Source organism: Electrophorus electricus, chromosome 6, assembly GCF_013358815.1.
Source record: "Electrophorus electricus isolate fEleEle1 chromosome 6, fEleEle1.pri, whole genome shotgun sequence".
Lineage (NCBI taxonomy): Eukaryota > Metazoa > Chordata > Actinopteri > Gymnotiformes > Gymnotidae > Electrophorus > Electrophorus electricus.
In genome coordinates this window covers 7,450,321-7,474,181 of record NC_049540.1, presented here as the reverse complement: position 1 = coordinate 7,474,181, position 23,861 = coordinate 7,450,321, and the positions used below count along the sequence as shown (strand labels likewise).

General features: G+C 40.2%; 1 protein-coding gene, 1 long non-coding RNA gene and 1 pseudogene across 4 annotated transcripts; all 3 read left to right on the top strand.

The window, feature by feature from the left end:
* Positions 1-135: 135 nt before the first annotated feature.
* On the top strand, positions 136-6,646 carry LOC113582819 (UDP-glucuronosyltransferase 2B15-like). Of its 3 annotated transcripts, XM_027018805.2 has the most exons (7): positions 136-773; positions 4,116-4,275; positions 4,379-4,527; positions 4,962-5,093; positions 5,359-5,446; positions 5,538-5,757; positions 6,167-6,646. In XM_027018805.2, exons 1-7 carry the CDS (start codon positions 189-191, stop codon positions 6,447-6,449), a joined length of 1,617 nt encoding a protein of 538 aa, XP_026874606.2. In that variant the 5' UTR covers positions 136-188; the 3' UTR covers positions 6,450-6,646. The 3 variants fall into 3 exon arrangements, with proteins under 3 accessions (XP_026874606.2, XP_026874604.2, XP_026874605.2); XM_027018803.2 differs by lacking the exon at positions 4,116-4,275 and having other exon boundaries at positions 136-915; XM_027018804.2 differs by lacking the exon at positions 4,116-4,275 and having other exon boundaries at positions 760-841.
* Positions 6,647-13,632: 6,986 nt separating this feature from the next.
* On the top strand, positions 13,633-15,849 carry LOC113582827. Its single transcript, XR_003411190.2, has 4 exons — positions 13,633-14,621; positions 14,702-14,868; positions 15,092-15,352; positions 15,441-15,849. It is a non-coding gene; the product is annotated as an uncharacterized LOC113582827 (long non-coding RNA).
* Positions 15,850-18,859: 3,010 nt separating this feature from the next.
* On the top strand, positions 18,860-20,732 carry LOC118241557 (annotated as a pseudogene).
* Positions 20,733-23,861: the final 3,129 nt, after the last annotated feature.

Genomic DNA, 23,861 nt, shown 5'->3' with positions numbered 1-23,861 from the left:
ACTGCCTGCAAAAAAAAAAAAAGTATGTCAGTATGTGCAGTATTGATACGTCGGTCCCTACAAGGAAGTTGTATTTAAGTTGACAGGCATAAAGACAACTTAAAAGTGCTTTTCCGGAGCAAACACAGTGGACATTACCCTTATGACTCTGTTCTTACCACTAGGCTTCCTGAATGTAAACAGTAACGATGTCTTGTCTTTGGAACTCATCCAGTCTTTTTCTCGTCTTGCTTTTCTGTTTCTTTCGCTTTACACAAAGTGGTAAAGTCCTTGTTTTACCCGGGGAGTACAGCCATTGGCATAATATGCGTTTCATTTTAGAAGAGCTGGTTGAAAGAAATCACAGCGTCACAGTGTTGGTACACGCAGCATCACCTTCTATCAAGTACAACCAGACGGAGCGCTTCAAGTTCCTTGTTATAGATTCTCCCCTAGAATCACAAAAAGTGCACGCTCTTTCTGAAGAAATGATTGATCTTTGGATAAACCAATCACGCACATCATCTACTTTGGGAATGGCGCTCAAGATTATGGATTTAGCCTCAAGGATTCAAGCAGTTCAGAAAGTCCTGTGTGATTCCGTGTTCCGCAACGAAGAGTTGTTGGCGACGCTGAAATCGTTCAAGTTCGATGTGCTTCTGTTTGACCCCATGATTGTGTGTGGCGACTTACTTGCAGAAGTGCTTAAAGTTCCGTTTGTTATTTCTCTGAGACTGTCCCTCGGTTACTCCATGGAGCGACTCTGTGGTCAGATGCCTGCACCGCCGTCGTATGTGCCGATATCACCGGGGCAATTTACAGACCGTATGAGCTTCGTGGAGCGCGTCTATAATTTGGTTTTGTACGTTTTTTATAACGTGGCTTTCCAGTCTTTGGCCATGGGGAGCCTGAATAAGTACTACAGTGAAATACTGGGTAATATAGTCAAAACAACACTACAGCACAGAGCTTTTCAGCTCACGTCATGTGCAGGCTCAAAAGGAAGGTCTGACTATGGGCTGGTTTACTTGATTCACAGTGGTGGCATGGCTTATACACTGCCTATTTATTGCTGAACAGGTCAATTATGTTGGTGGTTTGCTAGCTAGCTATTGCTATAAAACAGTCAGACAGTTCATTATTATGGAAATTAAAGTTACCCTTGTAATGTAATGTAATGCAATGTACTCTTGCGAAGTTGTTTTAGAGGAATAGGTGATGTTGGTTGGCTAACTGTCTACTATTGGTCAATTACTTTGCTAACGTTATCTTTCTTTTTTTCAGAGTTCATCTTTTGCTTTTTGACATAACAGGCTAGTCATTATTGTCATTGTGTAAACAATGCTATATGTAATATGCGTTCTTGTTACAAAATGTAGGTACACTTTTTCTTTTCCTTGTCAAGTTTGACTTGAGCCTTAATTACGTTGTCTGTAGAATGCATGGTTAATGAAGGCTACTTTTGCTAAATTTACATAACTGAGGGTGCTCATGTAAGGTTATGTTACATAACTTTTCACAGAAGAGCAGTTGGCTGACAATGTCTATTTCCAAGCACAACAAATTTACACAATTTTGGCATATCTATAGTACCTTTTAGCCAAATTTGTAAGTAGTAGTAGTGACAGTTTTTTCATACATATCTGTATTTGAATAGTCTTAAATGGAAGTCGAACATTAAGATGATATGGATATGCATTCTCTGAAAATATTTATGTCACCAAATTCTGATTGAGGTCTCTTTGAATACTCATTCAACATTAATGTACTGGCAACCACCAGTCAGTTCCGCTTGGGGAAATGCAATGTAGCACAAACCACGTAACAAAATGTTCTACCACACATTTTTTTGCAATCACTTATTGCTACCATAGAAGTTGCTGATTCCCCACTTACATAGTGCAGGATAGTACATTTGAAAGCAAGTACTTTTTTAAACTTAATTTTAGTACAAATGTAGATAAAGGACTTTATTCAAGATATATTTCACCAAAGGGATTTGTACTTTCACTCTAGTTTCACCAGAGCATAGTTTCACCAGAGCATGTCATCCTATTCTAAAAAATATCCTTCCTGGATCAGGGCCTTGTCATGGCAGAAGGGCATGGGTGATCTATTGATGTTGTCAAGGGGAGCATTAAGCTCCTGTTGGGGTCTCCCATGAAGAACAAGTCTGGGGTGAAGATCAAAAGTTAAATGTATCTATGTACTGTAGCACTTTTTTTCAACATGCATTGTCACAAAGCAGTTTTACAAATGTTTGGGTCAAACTTCTATCTGTAATGAGTAAGCCAGTATCAACAACAGCAAGGAAAAACTCCTTGGTTGGATTAAAGAAGAAATCGTGGGAGGACTAGTATTCAAGTGGGAACTTTTCTCCTTGGGCAACTAAGCTTAAAAACAATTCATGATGCATTGCATTGTGTATAGTTCATGTAGCCAATTCATGTCAGAGACTTTAGGGTGGGTGAGCTGTTTTTGCATACACTGGTGTAGATGGAGCAAGGGAAGGAATACAGTAGTATCAACTGCTATCACCAGATAAATACGATCCATAAAAACGTATGATCAAAAGTACCAGAGTAGTGGGTACCCTGCTCAGAAGAGGGTTACCGGGACCTACCCCTGGAACCAGGCTTGGGCGTAGAGTTTGCTGGAAAGTGCCATTGTGCACTTCAATATTTTCTTGTACCTTTCTGCACTGATGAATATTCACATCACGGGCGTCCAAAAGGTCAAGCCAGTCTCCTTCCAGAAACAGAGAAGTCTTGCGTTGCTTGCACAATGAGTCTGGAATTGACTGTAGAAATGTTTCCCAGAGATCTGGGATGATGTTAAGTCCAAGACAATGCTTGCTTTGAGACAGGTTTTTCTAATGTAATGGGGAAAGTAGCTTGATTTGCCACATAGCTTCTATTTTATGTTGAATCCTGGGAATTCTGTTTGTACTACCTGTTGTGCACTTTGTCATAAAGGCATTCCAGTACTCACTTAAGGTATTCCTGTATACTCAGCCCCAGAATATTGTGACACTGCATTTTAACTAGTAATTTGAGACAATTATTTATTATATTGAGAGAATGAATTATGAAATCAAAGGGATACAATTGAATCATCAAACTAAGGATAATATTGCACATTAAAACCTCAGCACATTAACTCATTAACTTTAAATAATATGCCTGTGTCACAGGCTGACTTAGCAGACTGGGTGTTCAGTGCTTTCAGCCATCAGAGTGTCTGACAAATGTTTTATTCAGGCTCAATGGGCACAGTACAGTATTGCCTGGATGAATTACAGCATTAGCCCTAATCCATCATCTTGACCATATGTAAACGAAAAAACATATATGACCACAAATGTATGTTGTTATTATAAGGCATATTAGTTAAAGTGAATATAGACCCTATGGCTAACACATTTTTCATATATGACCCTTTAAAAAAAATTGTAAGCACCATGTGTGTTGACGTGGTCATAATTTTAGCATGAAATGTACATGCCAGTTTCATGCAACATTTTATTTTTGAGTATTGTCACGTGTAAATCTTTAGGGTTTTATAGAACATATAAGCTAAGGCTCAGTCTAATTCACTGACCAATTACAGACTCCAGTTCCATGAAGCAATAACTACCCAATATCTTTTCTCCCAGCTTGATGATATTTAAATTACAAACTTCAGTGATAAAGTTATTTGGGGTGCATTTGATGGTAGACACAAGTGAGATAAGGTGGGTTTCTAATTTCACATTATGATATGCAGATATGTTCCCCTAGTTTTGCTCCTGAGCAAGTCTTAAATAACTGTGACAGTACAGGTGCTTCATGGTGATTTGAGTCACTGACACAATATGCACAGAATCACAGCATAGCTGTACACACAGCATCACCTTTGGTAAATGGCAAAAGCAGACCTTAGAATGCATGGCTTTTATAGTGAGCATGGAAAAAGATGATGTGCATCAGTTATGGCTGAACATCATTAGTACTGGGATGGAATTTCACTTAGAGTCGTACTTTGACCCAGTGATGACCCAGTGATAGTGACCTGCTGCTATAGACTCAGTGCACCCCACGTTGTGTGTTTTTGACTCAGTGTACCCCACGTTGTGAAGTTTTACACACAGTATTGAGAAGCCAGCTCCACCATCATATGTCCTGGTGATCACCACCCACGGGCATCTCACAGATTACATGTACCTCGTAGAGCGATTAGACAACCTGCTGCTGTACATTGTTCACACAGCTATAGTCATACTGAGTGTGATTATGTTTAATAAGAACTACATAATGGGTAATGTAACACAACTGCCCAGTGATTTTACAACTTTTTTTTAAACAGAAACAGGCAACCTGATATGAGTTTGTCCCTTCACCTTTGCTACTGTACTTCACAGGCAAACCCACAACCCTGTGTGACACTATGGGAAAGGCTGACATCTGGTTGATCAGAACCTATTGGGATTTTGAGTATCCACGACCATTCCTACCAAACTTCAAGTTTGTGGGCGGACTGCACTGCAAGCCTGCAAAGCCCCTCCCTAAAGTAAGATTATCATTGTAGATCGAAATATTTCAGCAATGGGTTAAACTAAGAATTAACAAGAAGTCAGACAAGCAGTCAAACAATCCCAAAGATCATATTGTATAAAGGTGTAACCCCTGATGTTTACTACATATCTTTACCTCACATGTACAAACCTGCCCAAATAAGCAGCAGTACCTGCAGTGTTGGTGAGAGACCCAATTTTAGTCATTTGGAGGTGAGACAGGGTTTGTGGGAAGTTAGCAGTAAAGTTTAAATACAAACTTACTCGTTAATCACACAGTCACACAGAAATTACTTGGAATTAATTAATAGATAGGAGGCAGGTTGCCAATTGCCTTCCTGCCAGTGAGTATTTAAAATCAAGAATAAACAATCACTTGCTATAATTTCAGTAAAAAGTTCTGAAAAAGCTGAGCTTTTTGGTTCTGTAGGAGATGGAGGAGTTTGTGCAGAGCTCAGGAGATGCTGGCATTGTGGTCTTTTCACTGGGCTCCTTAATAAAGAATCTCTCCAAAGAGAGAGCCAACACCATCGCTTCAGCACTCGGGCAGATCCCTCAAAAGGTCTTGGTTTGTACTCTTAAATTTGTTTAAGATATGAAAGGTTCAAAAGACCATATAAGCCAGAAACCACACTAATTGTACAGCTGTTTGTTTAATTCCTGTTTATGTTTGCAGGAAAGAAGGGAGGAAAAAATCCTTTGCTGGTTTTGTGATTTCTTATATAATCAGTACTGAGCATCTTGACACATTCTTTCAGTTGCTGTTAATATAGTATACATTGCATAGCTGAACTTTATCCTCAGATCTCAATAGCTTCTAATTGCAGGTCTTGTGGAGCTACCTAGGAGAGAAGCCAGACACTCTTGCTCCTAATACAAGAATGTATGACTGGATTCCCCAGAATGACTTACTAGGTATAACTAGGTTTTGTTTTATGTGTATAGCCTACAACAGTTTGTTGTAGTAAATAGTCTACATCATGTACTAATGACTTACATTCAATAGGACATCCTAAAACCAAGGCCTTCATCACCCATGGTGGGACTAATGGGCTGTATGAAGCTATTTACCATGGAGTCCCAATGGTGGGTTTACCACTGTTTGCTGATCAGCCAGATAACATGAACCACATGAGAACAAAGGGAGCAGCTGTAATGCTTGACATCAATAGAATGGAGTCCAAAGACCTGAAGGAGGCTCTCATTGATGTTATAAACAATCCATTGTGAGTTGATCCTTTGAGTTATATTAAAAAAAGTTTTTAAGATCTACTGACCATCTTTAAAAATAGGATTACACACATTTGTATAAACATGATTGCACTCTTGGCTCAAAACCTATAAGCTCATTTCATAGCACTTGTTTATCTAACATCTTTTATTTCTTACTTCTATCATCATGCTGTCCTTTCTCCTAAATCTCCACTCTCCCATATGAATGTTTTCATTTTGATTCATGCATTTTTCAAGACATAGAAACAACATTTTATTAAGGACCAAAAGCACACATCTGCACATTGTTCTGAGAGCTATACTGCTAGATATTTCCAGCACTCTTATATTCCATACATGGTCTTAGACCATAGTTTTTCCACAAACTTCATATTCCAGAATCTATTTAATCTCTTCACTCAGGTACAAAGAGAACATAATGAGACTCTCCCGCATCCACCATGATCAACCTATGAAGCCTCTGGACCGCGCTGTCTTCTGGATCGAGTTTGTGATGCGGAACAATGGGGCCAAGCACCTGAGAGTAGAAGCCCATAACCTCACCTGGTACCAGTACCACTGCTTGGATGTGGCTACCTTTTTACTCTCCATAACTGCACTGGTCATGTTCATTTTTGTGAAAACATGCAGTTGGATCTTCCGTAAATGTTTAAGAAGAACCACAACAAAGAACAAAAAAGAGTGAATAAGTTAGTGCATATAATTGTATTATTAATTATGGAATCATTGTACATGAGTTTGGGAGCATCAACATTATACTGTGCCACAGTATCAGCTATAATCATGAAGGTGTTTTACCTTTGCCCAGTTTAATACTGAATGATGAACCAAGAGCATTGCTACAGAAAATGGTGCTGGTACTGTCCCTAAATGTTAAGAAAACTGGAATAAATTATATACATGTGTATGTTTCCAACGTGAGGGGTGTGTGTGATATATATGAGCAACCCCAGTGCACACACTGACAGTGGTTTAAATAGACTGACAAACATACAACAGTAAAACCTGTGCAGCTGTGTGCAATCCCGGAGGGCGTGGTTACAAAACACACATGTGAATCCCCGCCGTACCACGTAAAGTTCTATCTAACTTTAAATGAACACCTCAGCTGCTTCAGAATCACCTCTTGTAAAATGTTTTTTCTTTCTCAACTCATAAACTCTGGACGATAGGAAGGAGAGAACTCTATGGTCTTAGTCTGACATAAGTTAAAAAGAATTTTAAAAGCTATTACAGCAGCTTTAAACACCACTTACAATCACCGGCAACCTGATATGAGTTTGTCCCTCCACCTTTGCTGCTGTTTTTCACAGGCAAACCCATAAACCTCTGTGATACTGTGGGAAAATCTGACTTATAGCTGATCAGATCTTTGATGTTTGATTAGATTGGTACTTTGAGTATCCATGATCATTCCTGCCAAACTTCAAGTTTGAGGGTGGACTGCACTGCAAGCCTGCACAGCTTCTACCCAAAGAAAGACCATCATCATGCACTGGTTGTTTTCAGCACTGGGTTAAACATTAAGAATTAATAAACCACCAAACAATCCCTGAAGATTAGCGCCTGACCTTTACTAAAGATCTTATACATACAAACCTTTAACACACAAATAGGCAGCAGTTAATGCAACTCATGTAACTCATTGACTCATAGTCAAACTTAGTATTCTTAACTTAATAGCTTAATACTTAATAGAATTTGTATGTTATAGATACAGTGTAATCTTTGGGATGGCTCTTCTAAGAGCACATGCATAAATGTGCTGTCAAACAAACATTTACATTTACAGCATGTGGCAGACGCTCTAATACAGAGCGACTTGCAATTGTGCTTTGTTATTTACTCATAGAATACAGCCTAGCCAGTACAGTAGGTTAGAGTTCAAGATACCAATGACCTAGAATGCTGTTGAAATGCAGGGATCAATGCTGATGCCTAGAAGTGCAAAATACATAAGCTCTATCTCAGACAACAAGCAGTGCAATAATCAATAAGTACTAATGTGTCAGTTAGTCAACATAGGAGCAAGGTCAGTGGTCATTTAAATTGTGGTCATCTATTGTGATGTATGTACATGTGGATTAATATACATTAGTGATTGTTTTGAAGTAACAGATGGTTACATAGACCTAAATTTGAATTTTATAGCTCTCACTGTCACAGAAATCTGGACATTCTAGGGCCACAAAGACAAGCTTGTAGATTCACAAGTTAATTATAAACATATTAAACAAGCATAAGATCAGGCTATATTTCGTTAATTTGTGTGCAGCCTATGCAATCTTTCACCACCCCAGGAGTTAGCCATGTATCTACACTTATAATTTTGTTTTATCCAGATAGAAAACATAAAATCCTGTCAGCACCTACGAACGAGGCTTATCTGGTGCTTAAAATTTGTATCAGTGTGTACTTGACTTTTTTACTCTAATTCTCCCTCTTTGCGCCATTATTCAGCTCTGCTTGAGTAGCGTAGAAGTCTGTGACAGTGCACTGTGAATGCAGCATGCTATTTGCAGTATTAGAAGCACACTCAGACGGTTCAAAAATGGGACAAATTGGCAAATTTGGTTTGTTTTTAAGCAACGTTTTTTTTTCATATATTAGTTCTAACATTCACTGAACTAGTTTAGTGTCACAGAAACGTAATAATTATTTATTATGTGTTCCCTGGGTTTTTGTAGTGTTTCTGTGCATGGACAAGTTGTTTTCTGTTTTACAAAATTGCATTTTTAAAGTTTAATTATGGTGTAATCCATCATGACCACTGTGCTTCCCTGTACACAAGCTTTGTCCCAGCACTCGAGCTGCACCGTTCTCAGTCATGTTGGCTATAGTCAATGTGTAGTGATCTTTGTCCAGCAGCTCTTTGCTTTTCCTGCTTGATCTGTTGAAGGTGCTAATTTATGGTGACATTACCCTGCCAATAATCTAAAGTACATTTTTAAAATGCGAGACCGAGATTCACGAAGCGCTCACATACAGGTGGCGATTCAAATTTTTTCTGCTCTTCCTCAGTTTCGCTTTGTTATGCTACAAACCTGCCCCCGCACAAACTTGCTCTTATGCTCACTTAAACTCATCCTGCTCACTCGAGAATCTTTTATGCTCCTCGCTTGGGTTTTTACTGTTACAACGCTGACAAAGGTCGTCAGCCAGAAAGACCAATTAAATAGTTCTTACTGCTCCTCTACATTCTCATTGGTTAGGAATGGTGGGATTGAAACATCCTCAATGTGTAGCTTCGCCATGGACCGATATGGTCAATGACCCCCAAGTAATGTGTTACACACTTGGTGTACCCCACGTGCTGTCTTTTCTATTCCATTTTGCATACAGTATTGAGCGACCGTAGACAGATGCCAGCTCCGCCATCATATGCCCCTGCGGTCGCCACCCAGGGGCGTCTCACAGACCACATGAACTTCACTGAGCCATTAGAGAACGTACATTACTCACACAGCAAAATCCAGACACCACGTGCTGCAATCATTTGATGAGCATTACGCCAAGATGAAGGTATAACCACTTCGTTGACTTATCAGTAAATGTAATGTAGATGCGTTATTATCAAGTATGTTCTATACGTTACAAATTATTTTAACACAATTATCTGTAGAGACTCCACATTGAATTTTGGGTAACTGTAGTCATAATTTTGTTTACGTGCCATCTTGTGAAGATCCCGTTGTGGTTCTGTGGTGAGTTGGAGGCTATGGTGACTAGATCAGTGGTGCATCAAGAACTGCAAATTTTAATTAATAACACTGATCAAGCCCACTGCCTATCACTCAATGAAAACAAATTGTTGAATGTTTTTACCAGTGTTATGTTTTGTTTGGATTAACATTTGGCCCAAAAATAGGAATGCCTCCTTAATTTGGTTTTAGTTTTAGTTTGATTCACACACATACTCCCACAGAAAAATATCCATATATGAAGAGACAATGTCAGTCACTACTGACTCCTTATTCGGTACCTTTAAAAACAAAGCTGAATTTAGACATGAATAAATTGACACTTGGATTTGCAACTGTAACAGATGTAGATTTAATGGAGAATATATGGACATGCACAGTCATTTTTCTACATGTAATCTAGGTTTAATATTTGTACTTGTATATATTTAAATTGTTCAAATTTCAAAAGGCTTAGTTGTATTCTTAAAAGGTTGCTGAATACTATTTTACAGTGTCCAGGCATGTGAGTAGAGCTACTGCATCAGAGTTAGTAATGCAGTCTAGGGCTGCCAAGTCATATGGACCTAACTAGGTTATTTATTGTCTTTAGTTTGTTGAAATACCAGTGCTTGGCATTGCGAGTTAATTACTCTTTCTTTCCCTTTCCCCTTATCCATCTCTTTGCTTATCCATTACATTTAAGCTTTTTAGCCAATCAACGAAAGGTATGCAGATAACATTAATGTGAGCATTCTCAACCATTTCACTGCAATTTATACTGTGTATGACTATGTATGTGACAAATAAAGCAAACTTCAAACTTCAAACTTGGTATGCCAAGCACATCCTACAGCAGAATACATCTAGAAGAGGCCATGCAGCATTTGTCAAGACAGGCACAGATTTTGCATGAGTACATTCCAAAGCTAGCATACAAGAGTTTTGCATATTCACCCCCTGCTGTAGACAAATTATAATGGAACAGGCCTACTGACTGCACTTCTGTCCTCTAAGGTGGTCATGAGTCTGTGCGCTACAGCCAGCATGCCCAGATACACATCACTATTCAGAGAGGACAACATTTGGCTGAGGCAGCCCGCAATCTTAGACAGAAATATGACCCTTAAGAACACTGAAGAAAACTGAGAAAGATGCTCAGACGCTCTTTGGAGCCACAGTATCCTTCACTGTTTATTTTTATTCATGACATTTACCAGACATTCATATTTAAGGCATTTGGCAGATGCTTTTATCAAGAGCGACTTACAAAAGTGCTTTGTCATTTGCTCATAGAATACATCCTAGCCAGTACAGTAGGTTAGAGTCCAAGATACCAGTGAATTTGAATGCTGTTGAGATACATGGATCAATGCTGATGCCTAGAAGTGTAATATACATAATCTCTATCTCAGGCAACAATCAGTGCAATTAACAATACCCTACAATAAGTACTAGAGTTTCAGTTATTTGACATAGGTGCAGTATCAGTGGTCATTTAAATATTTCTCAAATCGATGGGTCTTTAGTCTGCGTTTGAAGGCTGCAAGGATCTCTGCTATCTAGACAGGCAGCGGAAGTTTGTTCCACCATCTAGAAGCCAGGACAGAGAATAGTTATGATGCTTGTCTTGCATGAGACTTGAAGCATGGTGTTTCAAGCCAAGCCGTACTTGACGTTTGAAGTACTTGAGCTATGGATCTTGTATCTACAAGACCAGCTCAGATTTTAAACATAAGTTGAGAACAACAACTGGTTGTCCAAAGTTATGCCCAGGCTACAAGCAGCTTGAAGGAAACTGTGTGGTCATGGTAAGGGCTGGGAGTTGCTGGGATATATAGAAGCTCTGTTTTACTGGGGATGAGCTTCAAATGGTGGGCTGTTATCCAGGATGCAATGTCAGTCATGCATGCTGAGATACATCTGGAAGAGAAGAGAAGAGAAGAGAAGAGAAGAGAAGCGAAGAGAAGAGAAGAGAAGAGAAGAGAAGAGAAGAGAAGAGAAGAGAAGAGAAGAGAAGAGAAGAGAAGAGAGCCTAATACAGAGCCCTGGGGGACACTGGTGGAGAGTCTACATGGATTGGATGTGTATCCTCTCCATGTTACCCAATAGGACTGTCCCTCCAGATATGACTGAAACCATTTCCACATAGAGCCATTCACACCAAGGCTGGAGAGAACAGAGAGGAGAATATTGTGCTTTACTGTGTCAAAGGTTGTTTCTGTTGAATTTGCTGGTTTGTAGCCAGACTGATATGGATCGTGGAGATGGTTCTGGGTGAGGAAAAGGGATAATTGATTGTAAACTGCTCCTTCAGGGGCTTTTGAGAGGAAATAGAGAAATGATACCAGTCTGTAATTGGTTATGTTGGAGCCATTGAGTGTGGCCTTCTTGAGGATTGATAACACTCTGGTGGATTTTAATGTAGTTGGTACATGTCCAGAGGATAAGGAGTTGTTGATGATGACAGTGACATTGTCTGAAACAGAGTGGAAGGAATGGGATCCACCAGACATGTAGTCGCATTGTTGGAAATCAAGAGCTGAAGAATTTTGGGAAGAGTGGGAATAGAGGAAAAGGACTGGTGATTAGCTGCAATCTTCTCCTCTAAGAAGGTGATGAACTCCTCAGGAGTAAGAGTTGAGGGGGGAGGGGGAGGCGTAAGAGAAGAAAAAATACTGAAGCGCTTCCGTGGATCAGATGCTGATGATTCAAATTTTCCTCTGCAGTAGAATGACTTTGTAGCTGTTACTTCCAGTGAGAACTTGGGAAGGAGACTGGTATGAGCTGAGGTCTGAATCTAAGTGAGTTTTCCCCTGTGGCAGCAGAGTGTTTCTTTTAGCCACAGGGCAGGTGGGGAAGATCTATAGGTCTAGAGGAGAGAGGGCACAAAAGATTAATCAATGAGAGTGTAGAAAGGAAAGTATTAGTAACTGTATCTAGTGAGAGAGAAGAGAGTCAGGGTGAGGAAGGGTGGACAAAATAGTAGAAGTAAGAGAAGAGGGAGTGATGGAGTGCAGATTGCAACAGAAGGAGGAAGAACATGTTGGGGAGGTATGGATGGAAAGAGAAGGTAGGAGAAAGAGAAGGAAAGTGGCCTGAGAGGTGGAGGGGGTGACTGCGATGTCTGATGTTGTGGTGGTCTGGGTGAAAAACAGGTCCAAAATATTGCCTGCTCTGTCAGTTGGAGGAGACTGGTTGAGGACAAGGTCAAATGATGTCAACAGCGGAAGGATGTAGGAAGATATGCAGCTTTTCTGCATTAGTGGATTTTCTTCATTGGAGCATTGACTCAGGAAGATGTCAAGCTCGTCAATGAAGTTATCTAAAGAACCTTGAGGGTGGTAGATGACAATGATGTAAAGTTTGGTAGGGAAAGACACTGTAATAGCGTGAATATCAAAAGAAGAAATGGAAAGAGCAGAGGAAATTATTGGGGGCCAATCTTCTCTGTGGCCAGTCCAGGGCCCCAGGGCCCCTCCGTGGCCCTTCCGAAGGCACCCGATGTTATCCGCGCTGTCCCCGACGTTCCCAGACCCACGTGTCACCCAGAATCCAGAATCTGCCCAATTCCTGACCCAGGTGACCTCTGTGACCTCTCCAGCAAGGAGGCGGGACTATGGCGATAGAGGGCTGGAAGTTGTTTTGCATGTTAAGTAGCCATGTGCAGTTGAGCATGCATGTCAAGTTGCTGTGTTTCATGCTGTTAGACTGTTCTGTTTTGTTTTTTTTTATTTGTGTATGTGTGTGTGTAAATATATTAATTTTTAATCATGATTAAGATTGCATGCAAAAATTCAACAGACGTTCAACAGAATGTTAATTTTATTGTCTTCATATTGTTTTTCTGCATTTTTAAAAATATATGCCATTATTATATATATTGTTAAAAGTGGATGTTCATTTAAGAATAAAATTAATAAAGTTTACTTGCTCCACGGCCTTCACCGCTGCTGCCGCACGGAAGTGCATCCCACGAAACCAGCAGGCTGTGTCCAACCTCTTTGGTTTGTGTCCAAACAGTCTTGCTATCCTCTCATTGGCCTGTTCCAAATTATTTTGCAAAGTCAGCAGAGCGCCATTGGCCTGTTCCAATGGGATTCTCGATTTTTCATTGGCTCTCCCGTTGCTATCCCGTTGCCGTCTCCTCACTGTCACACTTCTCATTGCTGTCACTTCTCACGGCGGGTATGAAATTTTCCCTTCGCCGGGTATGAAATTTTCCCTTCGATTCGTTTTTGCTAGGTTTTACGCTCTTGTTCTTTACCTGGTTTTTATTCCCCGTCTACGTACGTCAGGGATGTACTGTAAAAGTGAGATTTAATGGGCCAAATTAGCAACCATAACCGACCGACCGAGCTAGCTCGTTCTCTCGCTAAATCGTTCGCTTGTCTAGGTCGTTTATGTGCGAAATACAGGGTGTCTAACTATCTGGCTAGATGACATTAAAACGATTGATTAATGTGCCCAGGTAGCTTGCATGCTCGTCTGGAGTGGTGCTTTACAACTCTAGATCGACCGTGTTGCTGTATTGTATGTATTGCAGACGCCCCGCGGTGTACGCGTTGATTGTAAGTGTTCACTAAGCCCCATCCCCAGCTCCTTTACGTGGACCATGACTGCTGTTCCAGCGTGGGCAAGGGCAAGGCAGCTGCCATGTTCCACGAGTGAGACCAGCTGCTCGTCAGGCTGGACGTGTGGCAGTTCATGCTAAGGTGTCACCACGGACAGTCACCATCTGTACGGCCTCTTCATGGGCCGCCTCTGCTTCTGCGTCTTCGAGTGGGACGCGGAGGATGTGGCCTGTCTATAGGAGGCCAAGCTGACTGACTGACGCCGGGTCTTCTGGCAGACCCACCGCCAAGGAGCTGGCTCGGTGCTGTCGCCGCCACACGCGCTGGGCCCAGAAGACCGAGCTGCTTATCCAGGAGCTGCTGGAAGACTACATGGATGTGACAGACACCACGGGCGTCAGGCTTCTTCACGGTGAGAAGATGGAGGACATCTGGCCTCTGATGGAGGCCACCTCCACTGCATTCAGGACCCTCCTAGTGTTCAGCTGTACAGGAGGGTGGGACAGGTGACTAGGGGAGGTGTCGTCCTGACCGTTTATCGCTGTGCTTGCGGTTCCACTTTCCTGGAGTCATTCCACCTGCACCTGAACCGCTTTGTACCTGGTAAGTCCCTCTCTCGCTCACGCTTTCTGTATGCATGTCAGCACTGTTTACTAAAAGCCTCCTTTCCTCGACTACTGCAGGTACAAGTGCGAGTGCTCTGCACTTCCAGGCGTACCTGCTTGAAGGGTTGGTGAGGTGGAATGAGGTCCTCACGGCAGCAGCAGTGCAGCGAAGCGATCTTACTCGGGTCTGCTACAGCAGCCAGCCAACCAGCAACTCCTTGGGCTCCAGCTGGCTAAGTATACAGGTAATATCCTCTCCCCCTCTCGCTCTCTCTCTCATATTCACACACACGTGTGTTTAAAAGGTTTTAAAGCAGCCACTCTAAGACCTCTGTTGTAGCTGGAACAGAGAGTCTGAAGCGCTAAGCACACTCTCAATAGTCCAATAAGTTTCCTTGAGTTTGACTTGTAGCTGTGTGACTAATTGATTCTGTTTGTCTGTCTGTGTGTCCTTTTGTATCTTCACAGCTGCTTCCTTGGACAAGGCAGTGGGCCTGCTCAGTGGCCCAGCGTCAGCCGCCTTGTCCAGGCCGTGTGCTTGGCGCTTTGTCGGCTTCACCCGGCCGGTCAGACCATTGCTGACCATCGCTGGGCTGGTGGGCTGAACAGGTGGGCTGCCATCAGGAGGGACTGTGGTGTCATCAGGGACGTAGTCTTCGGCAGCCCCAGCCCCATGGCCCGGACCCGTATTCAACTTTTTGAGTTGAATCAGCGGACACTGACCCAGTGGTGAGTTTACCAGGTTTTATATTGATCTTATTGGCATTGTGGACTATACAGGCTGAGTACTAATAGGTTGTGCTGCATTTTGTGTTAGAGGTACAACGCCAGCAAGAAAAAGCAGGAACAAGATGTTCTGCGCCTGAGCGTTGGCCAGTCCAGCACTCCCATGGTGGCCCTCCCACGCTGAGTAAGCTCCCAGAGCGTCTGACTCACAGGCACCCTGCCCTTGACTTTAACATCCAGCAGGATGCATGAACACTATGCCTGCAAACAGTGTGGCCAACCCAAGACCAAAGAGTTTGGACACAGCAGGTTTCGTGGGGTGCACTTCTGCACGGCAGCAGCAGGGAAGACCATGGCGCAATGGATGGAGGAGATGGAGAGGAGATGCTGGACAAGGTCAGTGATCTGCTGACCACCCCATTCACCCCACTGTAGTTGTACATAGTTTTATATTTATTCCTATTTTCATTATTTATTCTATTTTATAATCATTTTTACTTTCAAAAGTGAATAAGCTGTTTAATACTATATTATACTTCACAAAGTGAACGAGCTGTTTAATACTATATTATACTTCACAAAGTGAATGAGCACTGTTTAATACTATATTATACTTCACAGAGTGAATGAGCTGTTTAATACTATATTATACTTCACAGAGTGAATGAGCTGTTTAATACTATATTATACTTCACAAAGTGAATGAGCACTGATTTATACTGTATTTTACTTCTCACAAAGTTATTCTGCTTTGTACTTCACAACGTGAACAAGCACTGATTTATTCTGCTTTGTACAACACAAAGTGAATGAGCACTGATTTATTCTGCAGTCTGTTGCACAAAGTGAATGGGCACCGATTTAAACTGCTTTAATAAAGTGAATAAATAACTTGTTGGTAATTAGACACATTCTTACAAAAGATGCTTGATATTATTTATTTAATAAACAATAAACAAGTACTATTCAAACTATTCAGTTTCCTGTGTATAAATGATTCGGTTAAATTAACTTAATCCAATTAATATTCAATTAAGTCAGTTTTATTAATTTTATTCTTAAATGAACATCCACTTTTAACAATATATATAATAATGGGATATATTTTTAAAAATGCAGAAAAACAATATGAAGACAATAAAATAACATTCTGTTTGAACGTCTGTTGAATTTTATACATGCAATCTTAATCATGATTAAAAATGAATATATTTACACAAACAGATACACAAATAAAAAAAAAACAGAACAGTCTAACAGCATGAAACACATAGCTACTTGACATGCATGCTCAACTGCACTTGGCTACTTAACATACAAAACAACTTCCAACCCTCTATCGCCATATTCCCACCTCCTTGCTGGAGAGGTCACAGAGATCACCTCGGACAGGAATTGGGCAGATTCTGGATTCTGGGTGAACCATGGGTCTGAGAACGTCATGGACAGTGTGGATAACATCGGGCGCCTTCGGAAGGGCCACGAAGGGGCCCCGGGACCCTGGACTGGCCATAGAGAAGATAACATCTTGCTGTGTTAACATGAAGTGAAATATGTATTGTAAGTTTATACTCTGTAAGGCAGCTTTCTCCTTGACCTGGGTTTCACCAACAATGCTGAAATGGCTAACAAGTCAGGCACTACTAAAAATTGTTTCCATTGATATGATTTTTCTCCTTTTTTGGTGGCAGAACTGGTAGTCACCATGTGCTGTGACTGGCCGATCTGATGCACTTTGAGCTTTATCCATGTACACTTCACAGCCCTATTATATCATGTCTAGGGGTGGGACTCAAAGGCTATAAGCCACATATATATTTGCACTTTGATGTTAATGCATTTGGTTTGTTGTTTTGGATTGATTTGCACAACAGTGTGGAAAAAGGTCATAGAGCTGCTTGACTGCCTACCTCAAAGATGAATGTTCTTATTTTTGACATTTTCAGTAAAGGATTTTTCAGTAAAGTGAAGCTATTCGTTGACTGATTTTGGGGTAATTGTTTTATCCTGAAACAGCCAGGTTAGATAGCAAGGAAAGTCTACTTACCCACAGGTGACACATAAAACATGTATTCCTCTAACTTCTTCTTATTATTATTATTCTATTACCAAACTCAATTCTGGTTGTTTAGAGCATCTTTTAATGGGACAGTGAATTCATCATTTTGAGTATGTATGTATTTGTATAAATATGTAATTTGTAAGGTGCTGGTAAGCTTGAAAATGGACCTTGAAAGTGCTTGAAAAGTTTTTGAATTTGACCTTGGAAAAGCTGTATGAACCATGTACAAAGAACAAACTTAAATAAGCCATGTAAAAAAAAAAGTGTTCGTCGCTCCTTTGCCAACCAATGAGAATGCAGAGGAGCAGCAGGAACAATTTCATTGGTCAAAATCCGCTAATTCTTACTAATTGGCTGACTACTTTTGGCAGTATTGCAGCGGTGAAAACCCGAGCGCGCACGATCAGTTTGAGTGCGCAGAAGAGCAAGTTCACGCGAGAGTAGCATAGCTCTAAGCAAGCTCGCGGGCGTTTCTGTAGCAGAGGAAAGTGAATCTTAGCGATATAAATATGAATGAGCACATGTATAGTTTACATGCGAGCAAAGGAAATCCGTGAGTGCTGCGTGAATCGCGCTCTCGCGTTTAAAAAGTGTGCTGGCAGTATAAAAACACTATATATGAGGACTGCTTCCTGTAATGTGCTTTAAATATACATAAAACATTCCACAGGTTGTTTCCGGTGTGTGTCATACACACTTTGGGCCGGTATAAACACTACTAAATCTTTGACAAGTCACTGACAACTGCAAGACAGTAGGAATTAATTAAATATATGTTTCATTGACAATTGGTGCTAGACTTTGCAGCAAAGTTCATGATTTAATTCATATATCATACAGTGCTGTTTTGTTTAAATAAAATTAAAATTTTATAACTACCGAATAAACTTATTTCTCCTTTTTAATCTGCATATGAGTAACTGCAGATCTAGTAAAAGTATTTTTAAATGCCCACTACTATTTTTCTAACACACTAATTTCCAGTTATCAGAGAACTAGTGTTGTCTGCTGGAAATGTCTGCTGTCTCCTATGAAATGTAATCATTAGCTCTGAAAGCAGTGAGGTCGAAATTCTGAGGATACAGAATGAAGAAAGAATATGTACCTTTCAGCAGTGTTTAAATTTTGGACATATAGTGCATAAACTGGACAAATACAAATACAGGGTGATATAATTATTTTTGTTAGCATCTCACACACACTATATATATATATATAGTGTGTGTGTGTGTGTGTGTGTGTGTGTGTGTGTGTGTGTGTGTGTGTGCGCGCGTGCACACATGCATGTTAGCAGCAGAAAATTGGATGTAAATATCAAGGTGTTGAATAGGACTGCCCTGATTGGTAGAATATGATATTTAGGATTGCTGACCTCTCATTGGTCACTGAGCTATGTGCTGCCTCTGAAGTTCACTGTGTGGCCAGAGCTACCTGGTCATACTACAATCATGACTGCATGTGGGAGAGCTGCCCTCAGTGTTCTGTTCCTGCTCACTGTGGCCCAGGCTCCACTGGGTGTGACAGCAGAGAAGATCCTCGTCTGGCCAGCAGAATTCAGCTACTGGCTCAACATCAAAGTCATAATAGATGAACTAATAATCAGAGGACACAGTGTGACTGTCGTTACCCACAGTGCTACACCATCTGTAAAGACAACTGAGTCTCTGGGCTACAATGTGGAGGTAATACAGGTGCCTTACACGAAGCAGGATATGATCAATATCATGTACAGATTTAGAAGCTACTGGACATACGACCTGCCAAATGAAAATATGATCCAGGCATCCCTGAAGCTCAAGCAAATGTTTGATGTGACCACAGAACATAAAAGGATACTCTGCCAGAAGCTCTTTGCATGTGGAGACCTGCTGGAGAAGTGGCATAAGGAACAGTTTGATGTTCTTCTGACAGACCCCATGACTATGTGTGGAGAACTGCTGGCACAGAAGCTGAACCTGCCATTTATCATCAGTCTGAGGTTCTCATTTGGAAATGCTATGGAGCGACTCTGTGGACAGCTGCCAGCACCACCCTCCTATGTGCCAGTGGCTGGCCTTGGATACCCTCCTAATACAAGACTGTATGACTGGATTCCCCAGAATGACTTACTAGGTATAACTAGGTTTTGTTTTATGTGTATAGCCTACAACAGTTTGTTGTAGTAAATAGTCTACATCATGTACTAATGGCTTACATTCAATAGGACATCCTAAAACCAAGGCCTTCATCACCCATGGGGGGACTAATGGGCTGTATAAAGCTATTTACTATGGAGTCCCAATGGTGGGTTTACAACTGTTTGTTGATTAGCCAGATAACATGAACCACATGAGAGCAAAGGGGGCAGCTGTAATGCTTGACTTCAACAAAATGGAGTCCAAAGACCTGAAGGAGGCTCTCACTGATGTTACACAATCCATCGTGAGTTCATATTGTAATATGCATACATGTATGTTATTTAAGATATAATGACCACCCTTTATGTGTAAGATTACCCAATTGGATCTATAGCACCTCTGTTTTCATTTAAGAAAATCTCTCATCCCAGATACCAGTGAGATGAGCTTTGTGGTCAGGATCTAAAATTTTAAAAGCATTAAGTAGGAAATGCCAATAATTCCAAACTATGAAAGCTATTCCCTACAAAACACTAAAATATTTCCTTATCTTATGCATAATGATGTAAAATTGGTTCTCAGTCTGTCTGCTGAAGTGAACCTCGAAATTCTTATGTCATCTTTAATATTAGTATTTAATTTCGTGTGGCGTTTCTAAGAATGTATACAAATTACTCATCTGCTTTTCACACTTCTATCCTCTTTCATCTCTCAATTTTCATTCTGTAGTCATCATCATATTTTAATATATAATTTAATTCATGTATTTTTACATTCATATAAAACTACTGATTCTGACACTGGTAGACAATTTCCGCAATCTTAGTTTTCATGCCCTTGGAATGTGCTTTTTCAAGCCCAAATTTTCAGAAATGTTATATTCCAGAATCTATTTAATTTCTTCACTCAGGTACAAAGAGAACATAATGAGACTCTCCCGGATCCACCATGACCAACCTATGAAGCCTCTGGATCAGGCTGTCTTCTGGATCGAGTATGTGATGCGGAACAAGGGGGCCAAGCACCTGAGGGTAGAAGCCCATAACCTCACCTGGTACCAGTACTACTGCCTGGACGTGGCTGCCTTTTTACTCTCCATAACTGCACTGGTCATGTTCATCTTTGTGAAAACATGCAGTTGGCTCTTCCGTAAATGTTTAAGAAAGACCACAACAAGAAAGGGCAAGAAAGAGTGACTAAGTTAGTGTGTATCACTATATTAGTATAAGTAGTAATTTCGGATAATCCTTCCTGTGCTGGGAGCCTAAAATGCTGTTAATGTACATGATAAATGCAGTAGTTTCTTACTTGTCAGTTTGATCCACTGCGGTTGCTTGCATGTGGACACCTACTGGAGAATGGAGTAAAGAACAGTTTGAAGTCCTGATTTCCCATTTGGAAATGCTGTGGAGCACCTCTGTAGACAGCTGCCAACATCACTTTCTTACGTGCCAGGGATTGGCCCTGGTACATGGATCAAATAGATTTCCTCCAGCAAGTGAAACACTTTTTATATATCCTCTCCCAAGAGTTTCTGTTTAGTCCTGTAACCATGGCAAACAGGGATTACCTGTTCACGGATGATATCTAATTTTAAGGTATTTTTTTATCTGTTCTCTGTTAGAAACTGGTTCAAAGTGACCAGTCCGTCAGGTTCGATCTCCTCCAAGTTACGCTATGCCCTCGGTCCTCTGTAGCCGGATCCGGGAAGTCAAGAGACACTTATCCCAAGGTAGTGAATCAAGAGAGTTCCCCAAACACATCTACACTCTTGAAACTTTAGGACCCAGTCGAATGAATTTTATGAATTAACCATATAATACTTTTTATATACATAACATTTTTGAACATTAACTGGTTTGACCTATAACGTCCACCTGATAATAGTACCAGGACAGATTTGGCTTTATCTTTCTGCCATCAATCATAGAGTGCCTGCAAGTTTATTGACAGGTCAGTGACCATGTGTGTATAGCAAACTCCACATTCCGGAACTTGCACTGGCCCCGTGTTTTGTGTTGGATGTATTACCTGGTCATTATTGTTCAATATGATGCTATGCAGATATTTTCTCCCCTTGATAGTTTTGCTTCTGAGCATGTCTGAAATGACTCTCAGTGGCAAAGTGCTGATGCTTCCTGGTGAATAGTTTGTAATCAACTAGACCAGGTTACATTTTTTAATGTTGTCCAGCAATACAGTTAGGAACTTCTATACAAGAGGGCGGTCTTCCCTGCCTGTGAATTATTTTTGCCCCTGCACGCAACAGGTATAAGAGCAGACTAAACGCTAAATGTTTTTAGAGGGAGCGGATTTGAAGAAAGGTTTGGATGGAGATCCCTGAAGCAGACTATTTGACTGGTATTGCGTGATTGTTGTGGAGGGGCGTGATTTTGCCCAGGAGCAATGGATGTAGCTTCCAAATCACTCCAGCACTACATCATTTCATGAGCGTAACGCCTGCATACAGCTCATAATGCATTTGTTTATTCCTATTTTTTGACATGTTAGCAGTTGATAAATACATGAATTTGCAGATGAAACAAAGTCAGTAGCCAAAATAAACTTGGGATTTGCTAAATGTTTTTGTAAAGATGTTTGTTGTAGAATAGCAAGCTATTCTAAAATGTACCTTAGTTAGCTAATACACAAATTCCAAAAAATATAGCTGTAACTGCATTAAAGATATACTTTAAAGAATGTTCTGAGGCTGTTTTTCTGGGTTTGTAGTAAGACCCTTAGTTCCAGTGAGGGAGGATGTTAATGTTACAGCATACAGTCTTATGCCTCCAACTTTGTGTCAACATTTGGGGGAAGGCCCTTTCCTGTTCCAACATGATTGTGTCCCTGTGCATAAAGTGAGGCCCATAAAGAGGCATAGTTTGAAAAGTTTGATTTGGAGGAACTCCAGTGGCTTGCATGGGACTCTGACCTCACCCAAACTGAAAATTTTCAAACATTCAAATTTTCAAAGCACTATTCCTAGAAAATCACATCCATGTATAGCAAGTATATATATATATATATATAATATATATTTTTGTTACATGTCTTTTGATAGACATAAACTTTGTTTATCCTTGAAGAAATTGTATTGACAGAAATTTAGCATATATATACTACATAAGTTTTATTTTACCTTTCACAAAATACCAGTTTCTCCTTGACAAAAAAGGAGTTCACAATTTAACAATAGAGGATTAATATGTTGTTCCTTAATCCCCAGTGAGCTAGTTTTAAAGTTAAACATTCAAATAGGAAAAAAGATGAAGACTTCAGAATTAGTTAAAGAGAATAGCTAGTCCCGTCCTTTACTTAAACATAACAAGCATTATTGAGGCACTCTCTGGAAATGTCTGACAATCACACAAAAAAAACAAATTATTATACAGTTTTGAGGAGTGATTATTTATTCGCCCTACCTTAATTTACATACTAGTTTTTGAAATCGCCATCATTATATGCAAACCATACATTAGTCAATATATGCAAATTGATATTTAATACCTATACAAGTTGGAGCTTTGACCATTACATTGCAAGAGAAGACTTCTCTTTTTTTTAAACGACTTTATCTAACATAAGTTTGGTTTTCTGTACCTGTTTATGATACATCATACACAAAGGTCTGCTGAAGCCTACACAGAATCCTTTGCAGAAGCCTGCAGATGCCTCTGCTCTGTACACAGATCATTTTATATATTTTTGTTTATTAATATTTCTAATTTAATGTTTAAACCTATTTTTCTGTAAACACTTTTTTTTTTTTTTACTTATTTTTGACATTTTGAGTAAAGGATTTTTCAGTAAAGTGAAGATATTCGTTGAGTGATTTTGGGGTAATTGTTGTATCCTGACTCAGCCAGGTAAGATAGCAAGGAAAATCTACTTACCCACAGGTGACACATAAAACGTGTTTTCCTCTAACTTCTTATTATTCTTCTATTGCCAAACTCAATTCTGGTTGTTTAGAGCATCTTTTAATGGGATAAACAGTGGATTAATCATTTTGAGTATGTATGTATTTGTATAAATATGTAATTTGTAAGGTGCTGGTAAGCTTGAAAATGGACCTTGAAAGTGCTTGAAAAGTTTTTGAATTTGACCTTGGAAAAGCTGTATGAACCATGTACAAAGAACAAACTTAAATAAGCCATGTAAAAAAAAAGTGTTCGTCGCTCCTTTGCCAACCAATGAGAATGCAGAGGAGCAGCAGGAACAATTTCATTGGTCAAAATCCGCTAATTCTTACTAATTGGCTGACTACTTTTGGCAGTATTGCAGCGGTGAAAACCCGAGCGCGCACGATCAGTTTGAGTGCGCAGAAGAGCAA

Coding starts and splice junctions, on each gene's coding strand:
- LOC113582819 (XM_027018805.2), top strand. CDS start 189: ATGTCTTGTCTTTGGAACTCATCCAGTCTTTTTCTCGTCTTGCTTTTC. Junction 4,276..4,378: donor TAATAAGAACTACATAATGG/GTAATGTAACAC, acceptor TGTACTTCACAG/GCAAACCCACAACCCTGTGT. Junction 5,447..5,537: donor TCCCCAGAATGACTTACTAG/GTATAACTAGGT, acceptor TACATTCAATAG/GACATCCTAAAACCAAGGCC.